Source organism: Carcharhinus amblyrhynchos, chromosome 12 (genome assembly GCF_965287045.1).
Source record: "Carcharhinus amblyrhynchos chromosome 12, sCarAmb.v2.hapA, whole genome shotgun sequence".
Classification (NCBI taxonomy): Eukaryota; Metazoa; Chordata; class Chondrichthyes; order Carcharhiniformes; family Carcharhinidae; genus Carcharhinus; species Carcharhinus amblyrhynchos.
The window spans coordinates 29,282,075-29,294,100 of record NC_137335.1 but is presented as its reverse complement, the minus strand read 5'-3'; the positions used below and the strand labels follow the sequence as shown (position 1 = coordinate 29,294,100).

Below are 12,026 nucleotides of genomic sequence, written 5' to 3'. Positions count from 1 at the left end.
GAAAAAAAAAAATCGGTCCTCTCAGGGACAGAGGAGGGGAATTGTGCTTAGAATCTGAGGGAACGGGGGAGATCCTGAATGAATACTTTGCATCGGTATTCACGAAGGAGAGGGGCTTGATGTCTGGTACAGTCTTCGAGGGAGCTGTAGACCATTTGAAGGAACAATCCATTACGAGGGAGGAAGTGTTTGGGCTTTTAGATAGCATTAAAACTGATAAATCTCTGGGGCCCGATGGCATTTATCCTAGGCTGCTTAAGGATGCAAGAGATGAAATTGCTGGGCCTCTGACGCAACTCTTTGTGTCTTCTTTGGACACAGGTGAGGTCCCAGAGGACTGGAGGATAGCGAATGTGGTACCGTTGTTTAAAAAGGGTAGGAGGGATAACCCTGGTAACTATAGGCCGGTGAGTTTGACGTCAGTGGTAGGCAAGTTGATGGAGAGGACTCTTAGGGATAGGATGTATGAGCACTTAGAGCGTTGCGATCTGATTAGGGATATGCAGCATGGCTTTGTAAAGGGGAAGTCTTGCCTTACGAACCTGGTAGAATTTTTTGAGGAGGTGACAAAAACAATCAACGAAGGATGAGCTGTTGATGTTGTCTGTATAGATTTCAGTAAGGCGTTTGACAAAGTCCCTCACGGTAGGTTGGTTGAAAAGATAAAGGCTCATGGGATACGAGGCCAGGTATCTAGATGGGTTGAGAACTGGCTTGGTAAGAGGAGACAAAGAGTAGTAGTGGAAGGGCCCTTTTCTAGCTGGAGGTCTGTCACTAGTGGTGTGCCGCAGGGCTCAGTACTGGGACCTCTTCTTTTTGTAGTATATATAAATGACTTGGAAGAGGGAGTAAGTGGTATGATCAGCAAATTTGCAGATGACACTAAGATGGCTGGATTGGCGGGCAGTGAGGAGCAGTGTCTGGCAATACAACGGGATATAGATAGGCTGGTTGATTGGGCAGATATATGGCAAATGGAGTTTAATCTTGATAAATGTGAGGTGATGCATTTTGGCCAGAATAATGTAGGGGGGAGTTATATGATAAAGGATAAGCCTATAAAGAATATAGAAACACAGCAGGACCTGGGCATGCAAGTGCACAAGTCTTTGAAGGTGGCAGTACAGGTGGAGAAGGCTGTGAAGAAAGCTTATGGTATGTTAGCCTTTATAGGAAGGGGTATAGAGTATAAGAGCTGGAGTCTAATGTTGCAGTTGTATAGAACGTTGGTTAGGCCGCATCTGGAGTACTGCGTCCAGTTCTGGTCCCCTTACTACTGGAAAGACGTGGAGACCCTGGAGAGAGTGCAGAGGAGGTTTACCAGGATGTTGCCTCGTATGGAAGGACTGGGTTATGAGGAAAAATTGAGCAAATGGGGCCGTTTTCCCTTGAAAGACGGCGACTGAGGGGAGATCTAATAGAGGTATAGAAGATTATGAAGGGTATAGATAGAGTAAACAGTGGTAAGCTATTTCCTATGTTAGAAACGCACAGTACGAGAGGCCACGGGCTTAGGGTGAGGGGGGAGAGGTATAACACGGATATTAGAGGGAGGTTTTTCACACAGAGGGTTGTAGGGGTATGGAATGCTCTGCCAAGCAAGGTGGAGGAGGCAGGCACGCTGGAATTGTTTAAGACTTACTTAGACAGGCACATGAGTGGGTTGGAGATGGGAGGATATAGGAGATTGTTTTAAATAAGGTTCAGTAGCATTGGGACGTCCCTGGTAATGTAAAAGGATATGGAATGATACTAATGTTTTTCTCTTCTAATTCACAGGTTTTAAGTCAGTCCGCCTTGTTGTCCAACGAGGGGCATACACGCAATGGGTCGTACAAGGGCTGCTCTTGGATGTTTCGAGAATAGCCTAGTACTTCATGTCGTTAGTGTACGCTTAAACTGGACCAGATGCTGAGCAACACGACAGGTCAGTGACTATCACTGTTTGCTGTGCAGACACATGGATTTGGGCCGGGTGTGGGAGTTTGCGCATTCTCCCCGTGCTTGCGTGGGTTTTCTCTGGGTGCTCCGGTTTCCTCCCACACCCCAAAGATGTGCTATTAGGCTGATTGGAGGTAATAAATTGTCCCTAAATTAGTTTCCCTCAATGTGGAATGCCATAAGCATAGATAAGGGTCATGGGTGGAGGGGGGACTGGTAATGTTAAAATGGCGGCGCGGGCTCGTTGGGCCAAAGGGCCTGTTTCCCGGGCTGTTTTTGTTCTTTATTCTTTAAGTAAAGAGCCATGAATAAAAGCCATTACTTAACTAAGAGGACAGCACAGTGGCACAGTGGTTAACACTGCTGCCTCACAGCACCAGGGGCCCAGGTTCCATTCCCTGCTTGGGTCATTGTCTGTGAGGACTTTGCACATCCTCCCCGTGTCTCGTGGATTTCCTTTGGGTGTACCGGTTCCCTCCCACAGTCCAAAGATGTGCGAGTTAGAGGGATTGGCCGTGCTAGGTTGCCCCTTAGTGTCAGGGTATTTGACTAGGGTAAATGCATAGGGTTATGGAGTTAAGGCCTGGGTGGGATTGTGGTCACTGCAGACTTGATGGGCTGAATTGCCTCCCTCTGCACTGTGGGATTCTATGAATTTTGCCTTTTTACCATTTTCCCCCCATTGTCCCCATTTGCTACTTTTTTAATATTTCTGCACTCTGCCCTTCATGTTACACTCTGTGTATCATTACCTTAATATCTGCCTTGTAATTCTGCCATACCTTATTGCTTTGTAAGCCTATGTATCCACTGTCCAGAACCATCTCCTCCTCTGTTTAGTTTAAAGCCCTGCCTGCTTCCCTAGTTATGCAGCTTGCAAGAGTGCTGGTCCCAAACGTGGTTCGGATGTCAGCTGTCCCAACGGTACAGCCTCCATTTTCCAAAGTACTGATGCCAGTGTCTCGTGTACTGAAACCCACTTTTCCCGCACCAATCTTTGACCACATGTTCACCTCTCTAATTTTATGTACGCTATGCTAATTTGCACGCAGTTCAGGTTATACTTGAGACTATAACCTTGGAGGTTCTGTTGTTTAATCCATTGCGTAGCTCCTGAAACTCTCTGTGGAAAACCTCTTTCCTCATTCTACCTATGTCATTCGTACCTACATGGACCATGGCAATGGGGTCCTCCTTCTCCCACCATAAATTCCTTTCCAGCTTGGAGTAAATGTCCTGAACCTTCACACTGGGCAGGCAACACAGGATCATGGTCCATGGTCAGTCAGCTCATCTACCCTGCAACCCTCACTCTCATCCAAACAAGCTAAGAAATCCTCAAACCTGTTAGTCTGTTGCAGAGGCTAATATTTCTGCCCTCTGGATCCCATACCTGCCTCAGTTGCAGTCACACACTCCTGTCCCTGACCACTTTCCAAACCAGCATACCCTAGCCCAAGAATGCCTCCAGGTAATCTCTGATATATCAGTGTCTGCAGTTCAGCCTCCAGTTCAATGACTCTGAGCTGCAGTTCCTTGAGCTGTGAACATTTACTGCAGACTTGTTTGCCCTGGATGTTATCCAAAAGCTCCCACGTGCTGCAGCCTTGACACATCACATGTCCTGCAACCCTTAATGTATTTTAAATAAGGACATAGTTAAATTATTTATGTATTCATAGTGCCTTTTATATATTTTATTAAATAACCACCAAGTTGTGCACCATTTTAAACCCTCGTGAAAGGGTAGAACTAACCCACTTAAAAAAATTTCACCAAACAAATTTTCCTTTTTCTGTCATAGGGTAATAACCAATCAACACTCCAAGCTTGCACTCTGATTCTTGGTTCACTCTATTTACTTTTCTTACATTAACCCTATTCTATTTTGTATTTACTTGTATCACTTTATTATCTCAGGCCCTTATTCCAGATGTAAGTTTCTCACACACTGCCTTTTACACTGAGCACTTACCGGCCATTCAACTTACCAGTTTCTTGTGACCTCATTGTTGTCTTTGTGTTCCCCCATTGCTGCCTCACAGCAGCTGAAATACTCTCCAAATAACCAGCTTCTTCACTGCGGCAGGGGAGACCACTTTTAGGGTGGAGTCTCACTCAGGATAAGGTCTTTCCCACTGCTCATGTGCCCATTTACTGATCATTTCATTACATCAAGATACCACATAAATATAAATTGTTGTTTTGCACAAGGAGAAAAGTTGTTTTTGTAGTTTTAAATATTCTTTACAGATACTTTATTAAATATTACTTGAGCATTGCTGAAAAAAGAGACATAAGCATGCGCTCGAAGCTTTTCGTTTAGCACGCATTAGGGCAGATTGCAATAATACCAACCGTAAAGAGAACAATGATAATAATATCCATGCAATATAAATGGGGTGGCACAGTGGCACAGTAGTGAACACTGCTACCTCACAGCATCAGGCACCCGGGTTCAATTCTGGTCTTGGGTAATTGTCTGTGTGGAGTTTGCATGTTCTCCTTGCATTTGCAGGGTTTCCTCCCAAGTCCAAGGATGTGCAGGTTTGTGGATTGGCCATGCAATATTGCCCCTTAGCATCCCAAGATGTATTGTTTAGGTGGATTAGCCATGGCAAATATGCAGGATTATGGGGATAGGGCAGAGGGGAAGGCCTGGGTGAGAAGGTCTTTCAGAAGTTGGTGCAGAGTTGATGGATCAGATGGCCTCTTTCTACACTGGTGGGATTCAATTCTTACATCTTGCTGATGAATGTAAAGTGAAAAGCTTATACAGCATGTCTCTTATTTCTCTTTTTTTCAGTAATACTACACTTCCAAATGATGAGAAATCTTTGCAAAAAGATAGCACTGATGTTCAAGTACACAAAAGGTCATTTATTATTTTACAACAATTGCAAAAAATGTTCTAAATCATTAAAAGCACATTTTATATAGCTGCATCCTTTCTGTTCAGGGGGTGTTTAGCCATTTTTCCTGCACCTTGTCAGCTTTCGGAAGGTTAACTTGAAATCTTCATTGAAACTTGTGTACAAGAGAGGGTTAATTAAAGAATTGACATAACCCAGCCATGTTAGACAATCACCCACCAAGGGAGAAGCAGTCCAAAGGTGAAGACCCACAAGGAGCTCCTTGATGAAAAAGGGCAGCCAGCAGATAATGAAAGCCCCAAGTATGAGTCCCAGGATGCGAGCTGCTTTCCGCTCCCTGGAGGTGGAGATCTGCTGGCGGTCACATGTGCTCCCCAGCCCATTTTCAAGTGGTGGGTTCCTGACTGTCACATGATCGTTTTGAAACTTCAGTGCGGGCTCAGAGCTGGGTAAATCGGACGCACAGAAGGTGTTTGTCAGCTTGTAGCTCATGTAGGTGGAGATTTGGCTGTCGCTACTCAGACCACTGAAATGGCGGCTTGAGCCGCGCTTCTGGTAAAGGTTCTTGGCTGCATGGTAGATGCGGTAGTAAAGAATAAGAATTAAAGCTAATGGAACATAGAAGGCTCCAAATGTTGAGTAAATGCTATAGATCACGTGGTCGTGCTGTATGATGCATTTCTCACCTGTACTGTTAACATTGTGACTCCTCCAAAATAGGGGAGGCATGGATATGAAAATAGAAATGCCCCATACGGTCAGGATCATGACTGCTGCACGCTTTGCAGTTCTTTTTCTAGTATATTCTATGGCATCGGTGATGGCCCAATATCTGTCCAGGGCAATCACGCACAAATGGAGGATTGAGCATGTGCAGAATGTCATGTCCAAGCTCAGCCACGTCTCACACACAATATATCCCAGAAGCCAGGTCTCGCTAGTAATGTACATAATACTGACAGGCATGACTAAAATGGCAACAAGGAGGTCCGTCAGAGCTAGGGAACATATGAGATAGTTTGCAGGTTGGTGCAGTTTTTTTGTGATACAGATAGCAGCTATGACAGCTGAGTTTAACAAAGTGGCCATAATTGTAATCAAGGCCAGGACCAAAGCAATGACAGTCCTTTCAGTGAATGTTTTTGTTTGTCCTGGACAAGATTCGTATGAGCAGTTTGTGAAGTTCATTGTTTTAAATCTCCAGATGTTTACAATTTCCAAAACATAACAGAAGTTGCCACTCTCCCTGTCAACTCATTCTTTGAAGAGTAGGATTATTATTGCTACAATGCCGAGTCACGGGATGAAAATCTTGGGTGTTCATCACAAACAAACAATTTTGCTGTTGTAGAAGACAGGGCAAATCAATTTCCTAAATGAGAGAAAGAAAAAGAATTAGAAGACATTTTTGTTTGGATAAAATGGTCACGTTATTGTCTCGATGTTTTAATGCTGGGCCTCCAACCAAAACCTGACCCCATTGTTCACTTCACAGATGCTATTTGACACAGAGTGACTCTTCATTCAGAGTGACTCCCAGTGAAGTGGAAGTTGCAACTGTGCATGCACGCATTGGACAAGCTCTGCAGATTTGTGCATGTGCAGACTTGGTGATATCACCAGAGATGCAAACTCCAGCAGATTGACCTTGTGCATGTGCGCAGATTGGGTACATCTGAAAACATGTACAATGACACCCTTGGGCATGTAAGCACATCCCTTTGTGATAGCATCATCCAATGTGGGCATCTAAACATACATTTGGTGTGAAGTTCAAACTCTTGAAGTTGCATACTCAACAAAAAGGTTGTATGAGGTCGAAATTTGTTTAAAGCATGATTACTTGAGCATTATCTTCTCTTTAAAGTACTTCTTACCTATTCTTATTTTACTAATTTCCAGAACTTCTATAAGAAGTTGCATAACTGGGCCATGTGTATTTCTTTCCTGTAAATCTGAATCCTCCTTTGCCCTATCTCACACAATCTCTTCCCGTTCATTGCCCAATTTCCTCTGCCTCTAAAAATGAGCATATTTCAGCCAAACAGCAAGTTCACGTTTAATGTTAATTTTCCCTTCTCTCAACTAGACTTAGGTAAATGGAGTGTCACCTAATTCTCTGTCTCCTCTGGATCTTAGTGACATTATCATTGTGGTTATGTGACTGGATTAGTAATCCAGAGAACTAGTGGCATAGGTCTATCCCCACATACAGCAAAATCTAGTTAGGCATGGGCTGGTAAATAGCAAGTAACAATCATGCTACACAAGTGGCAGATAATGACCATCTCCAACAAAAATCTAACCATCTTCCCTTGATGTTCAATGTCATTACCATCACTGAGTCTCTCATCATTAACATCCTGGGGTTTATCAATGATCAGAAACTGAATTGGACCAGCCGTCTAAATATTATGGTTACAAGAGGAGGTCAGAGGTCTGTGACTTCTACAGTGAGTAACTTACCTTCTGATTTCCCAAAGCCTGTCCACCATTTGCAAGACACAAGTCGGCAGTGTCAGGGGATACTCCCCACTTGCGTGGATGGGTGCAGCTCCAGCAACACTTACTGAGTTCAAATCATCCAGGCCAAAGCAGCTCACTAAATTGGCACCCCACCCACCATCTTCAACATTCACTTTCACAACGACCAATGCACAGTAGCAGCAGCGTGTACCATCTATAAGATGCATTGCAGGAACTCACCAAGACTCTTTCCACAGTACACTCCAAACCCATGACCTCTACTTCCTAAAATAACAAAGACAGCAGATGCATGGGAACACTACCACCTGCAAGTTCCCCTCCAAACCACACACCATCCTGACTTGGAACTATATCACCATCTCAAGGTCAATTAGACAGAGACAATAATGCTGGTTTTGCCGTGGAAGATCACGTTCCATAAACAAATTAAAAAAACAAGTCCCATCATGATAGCAGGGGAATTTAAAATGAAATAATGAGATAAATTTGGAACAAAAGCTGGTATCTGTATTGATGATCATGGAACTGCAGAATTGTCATAAAAACCCATCTGGGGGTTCAGTAATGTCCTTTAGGGAAGGAGATGTGCCGAGCTGTCTTACAAAACTAATCAAGCCACAGATGGACATGGTCATAATCATTGCATCATATCCATCAACCAATGTCCTGGACATCTGTCACTAGCTCTGTTTTGTCTGGCAGGACAAATACTCTGAAAATGCTGGCACAATGGTGCATGGTCAGGAGAGAAAGTGAAGTGGAAGATTGATGAATGATCAAAGAGCATGTGTGAGAGGAGAGGGAGAATAGAATGTGTGAGAGGCGAGAGGGAATGGGATGTCTGAGAGGCAAGAGAGATTGGGATGTGTGAAAGGAGAGAGAGGGAATGAGATCATAGAATCCCCACAGTGCAGAAGGAGGCCACTCGACCCATCAAGTCTGCACCCACCACAATCCCACCAGCCCCTATCCCCATAATCCCATAAGATGGCGGCGCGGGCTCGTTGGGCCGAAGGGCCTGTTTCCCGTGCTGTGTTGTTCTTTGTTCTTTGTATTCCCCCCACTAGTCCCCCTGGCACTAAGTGGCAATTTAGTATGGCCAATCAACCTAACCTGCACATTTTTGGATTGTGGGAGGAAACCAGAGCACTCAAAGGAAACCCACACAGAGATGAGGAGAATGTGCAAACTCCACACAGATAGTGACCCAAGCCGGGAATTGAACCCAGTTCCTGGCACTGTGAGGTAGCAGTAATCACTGTGCCACCATGCCGCCCTAAAGGAAACAGACCAACTCTTGTGCCGAAACCCAGGATGTGTGAGAGGAGCGAGCGAATGGGACTTGCGAAGACACGGAGAATGGACTACCTTTGAGGAGTGTTGACTGGAATGACAGGAGCAATGTGAGAGGGGTCAGAGGGTAATCACAATCCTGAATAACACTGATGTCAATCAGAATCTTGGGAAAACTCTCTGTTTGGAATCATCTCTAGCACAAAGAAAGATAGTTGTTATTGTCAGTCCTGACACAGCAGGGCAGTATCTTTAGCCCAATCGTCTGCATGCAGCTTCATCAATGATCTTCATCCCATCATAAACTCAGAAATGGGGATTTTCACCTTGAACCTGGTCTTCATTCAGTTCATTTGTTCATTCAGGTCATTATGACCCATCACAAAGTGCTTCAGTCTGTGCCTGGAAGAGCAAAAACCTGAAAAATATACAGGTTAATAAGTGGCAAGTAACCACTGTGCCACACAAGTTCCAGGCAATGACCATCAGCTTACCACCATCTTCTCAAAGTGGGCAAAAACTTTCACCATTCCGATAACATTCACTACCCATGAGTGAATAAGAAACAGATTTCTGCACCCTTTTTTCCCCAGTGATCAATTCTCCTCGGTATGAGGAGAGATTGTATAAACTTAGATTGTTTCCACTGGAAAGATGGAGGCTGAAGGGCGACCTGATAGAGGTTACAAAATTATGTCAGGTATAGATAGGGCGGATAGCCAGAGGCTTCTTCCCAGGGTGGAAGTGTCAATTACAAGGGGGCACAGGTTCAAGGTGAGAGGGAGAAAGTTTAGCAGTGACGTGCGGGAACGTATTTCACACATAGGGTAGTGAGTACACATTGAGAAGAAACACTTTATTGAAATCCATATACACCACATCAAATGCTTTAACCTCATCCACCTCTTTGGTCACCTTCTCAAAGAACTCAGTAAGGTTTGTGAGGCATGACTATCCCTAATCAAATTATTCCTTTCTAGATGTTTAGAAATCCTATCTCTTATAATCCTGGCATGTTAGCAACTATCTCTTATAATTCAGGCACATTAGCAATGTTTAAGGCATATCTTGACAGACATATAGAACATAGAACATTACAGCGCAGTACAGGCCCTTCGGCCCTCGATGTTGCACCGACCAGTGGAACCAATCTAAAGCCCATCTAACCTATGCTATTCTAAATCATCCATATGTTTATCCAATGACCATTTAAATGCCCTTAATGTTGGCGAATCCACTACCGTTGCAGGCAGGGCACTCCATGCCCTTACTACTCTCTGAGTAAAGAACTGTAGCATAAACAGGGGCTAGTTTTATGGCTGATGAAATTGGATATCCTAAATTAAAGAATTGGGCATATTAAAAATCAAACACAGTCAAACGTCAGGCAGGCCAGTTGTACAATACACAAACCTGTCTGGGCCTGACTCATCAACCTCCTATCAAAGGTCGTTGCACCCTACTGATACTTAGCAGGAGATCATTGCACCCCATTGAAATGCACCAGCCTTTTGTTAGAAGCCCAGATCGGGCCAGACTTTCTGTCACCACAAGTTCCTGCAGTTGGCTTAATCTGATAACAGGTTACATGAAAGCAGCAGCATGGAGATGGACACCTGAGGGCGGACCCTGGTCAGGCAGATATCAAGAAACCCACTGGGTATTGGAACCCCCTCCTGGGACCTCATTGGCCAGAAGCCAGAGAAGTTTCTGGAAAGGCAAGCAGGCAGGGGATAAAGGAACACACTTGCAGACACCAGCAGGGAAGACTGGCGAAGACTCAGTGAAGGAGGCGACCGTTGACCATCTGGAAGACTGACCAGAGAAGGAAGGAAGGAAGGAAGAAGCTGCCATCGAGACTCACCTTGGTGACGCCGGACCAGAGGGACTCAGAGAATCGAGCCTACAGTTTTAACCAAACCATCCTTGCGGGTAGTATATCTGATTTTGGGGTATCCTCTTGTTTTATGTGGGTAATTTAAGGGTTAGTAGTGTTATTGTTAATAAACTTGTTGAACCTTTACTTGTGTTTGTTGCTTGTCCACCTTGCAAATAAGGGCACCGGGGTAAAACATTGGAGTAAGCAAACTGGTCTAAAGAATCAGAGATTTTAAAATTACAACAGAACCTACCTCTGACATCTGTCCTATTTCTAACACCCCTCAATTTAAAGCTATGTCCCCTTGTGCTAGCCATCTCCATCTGAGGAAAAAGGCTCTCACTGTCCACTCTATCGAGTTCTCTGATCATCTTGTATGCCTCTATTAAGTCACCTCTTAACCTTCTTCTCTCTAATGAAAATAACTTCAAGTCTCTCAGCCCTTCCTCATAAGGCCTTCCCACCATACCATGCAACATCCTGGTAAACCTCCTCTGCACCCTTTCCAATGCTTCCGCATCCTTCCTATATATAATGTGGCAACCAGAACTGTACGCAATACTCCAAGTACAGCCGCACCAGAATTTTGTACAGCTGCAACATGACCTCACGGCTCTCAAACTCAATCTCTCTAACAATAAAAGCTAACACACCGTATGCCTTCTTAAAAACCCTGTCAACCTGAGTGCCAACTTTCAGGGATCTATGCACATGGACACCAAGATCTCTCTGCTCATCCACACGACCAATTAACTTACTATTAGCCCAGTATTCTGTATTCCTGTTACTCCTTCCAAAGTGAATCACTTCACACTTTTCCACATTAAACTCCATTTGCCAACTCTCAGCCCAACTCTGTAGCTTATCTATGTCCCTCTGTAACCTTCCGGACTGTCCACAACTCCGACTTTAGTGTCATCCGCAAATTTACTAACCCATCCTTCTACACGCTCATCCAGGTCATTTATAAAAATGACAAACAGCAGTGGCCCCAAAACAGATCCTTGTGGTACACCACTAGTAACTGAACTCCAGGATGTACATTTCCCATCAGCCACCATCCTCTGTCTTCTTACAGCTAGCCAATTTCTGATCCAAACCCCAAAATCACCCTCAATCCCATGCCTCCATATCTGCTGCAATAGCTTACCGTGGAGAACCTCGTCAAACACTTTACTGAAATCCATGTACACCACATCAACTGCTTTACCCTCATCCATCTCTTTGCTCACCTTCTCAGAGAACTCAGTAAGGTTTGTGAGGCATGACCTGCCCTTCACAAAACAGTGTTGACTATCCCTAATCAAATTATTCATTTCTAGATGTTTATAAATCCTCTTATAATCTTTTCCAAAACTTTGCCCACAACAGAAGTAAAGCTCACTGGAGTATAATTACAGGGTTGTCTCTACTCCCCTTCATGAACAAGGGAATAACATTTGCTATCCTCCAGTCTTCCAGCACTATTCCTGTAGACAATGACGGCCTAAAGATTAAAGCCAAAGGCTCTGCAATCTCCTCCCTGGCCTCCCAGAGAATCCTAGGATAAATCC

General features: G+C 44.3%; 1 protein-coding gene across 1 annotated transcript; it reads right to left on the bottom strand.

Moving 5' to 3' along the window:
- Positions 1 to 4,907: 4,907 nt before the first annotated feature.
- htr1e (5-hydroxytryptamine receptor 1E) lies at positions 4,908 to 6,002 on the bottom strand. Its single transcript, XM_080199771.1, has one exon. It carries the CDS (start codon positions 6,000 to 6,002, stop codon positions 4,908 to 4,910), a length of 1,095 nt encoding a protein of 364 aa, XP_080055897.1.
- Between the last annotated feature and the right edge of the window lie 6,024 nt (positions 6,003 to 12,026).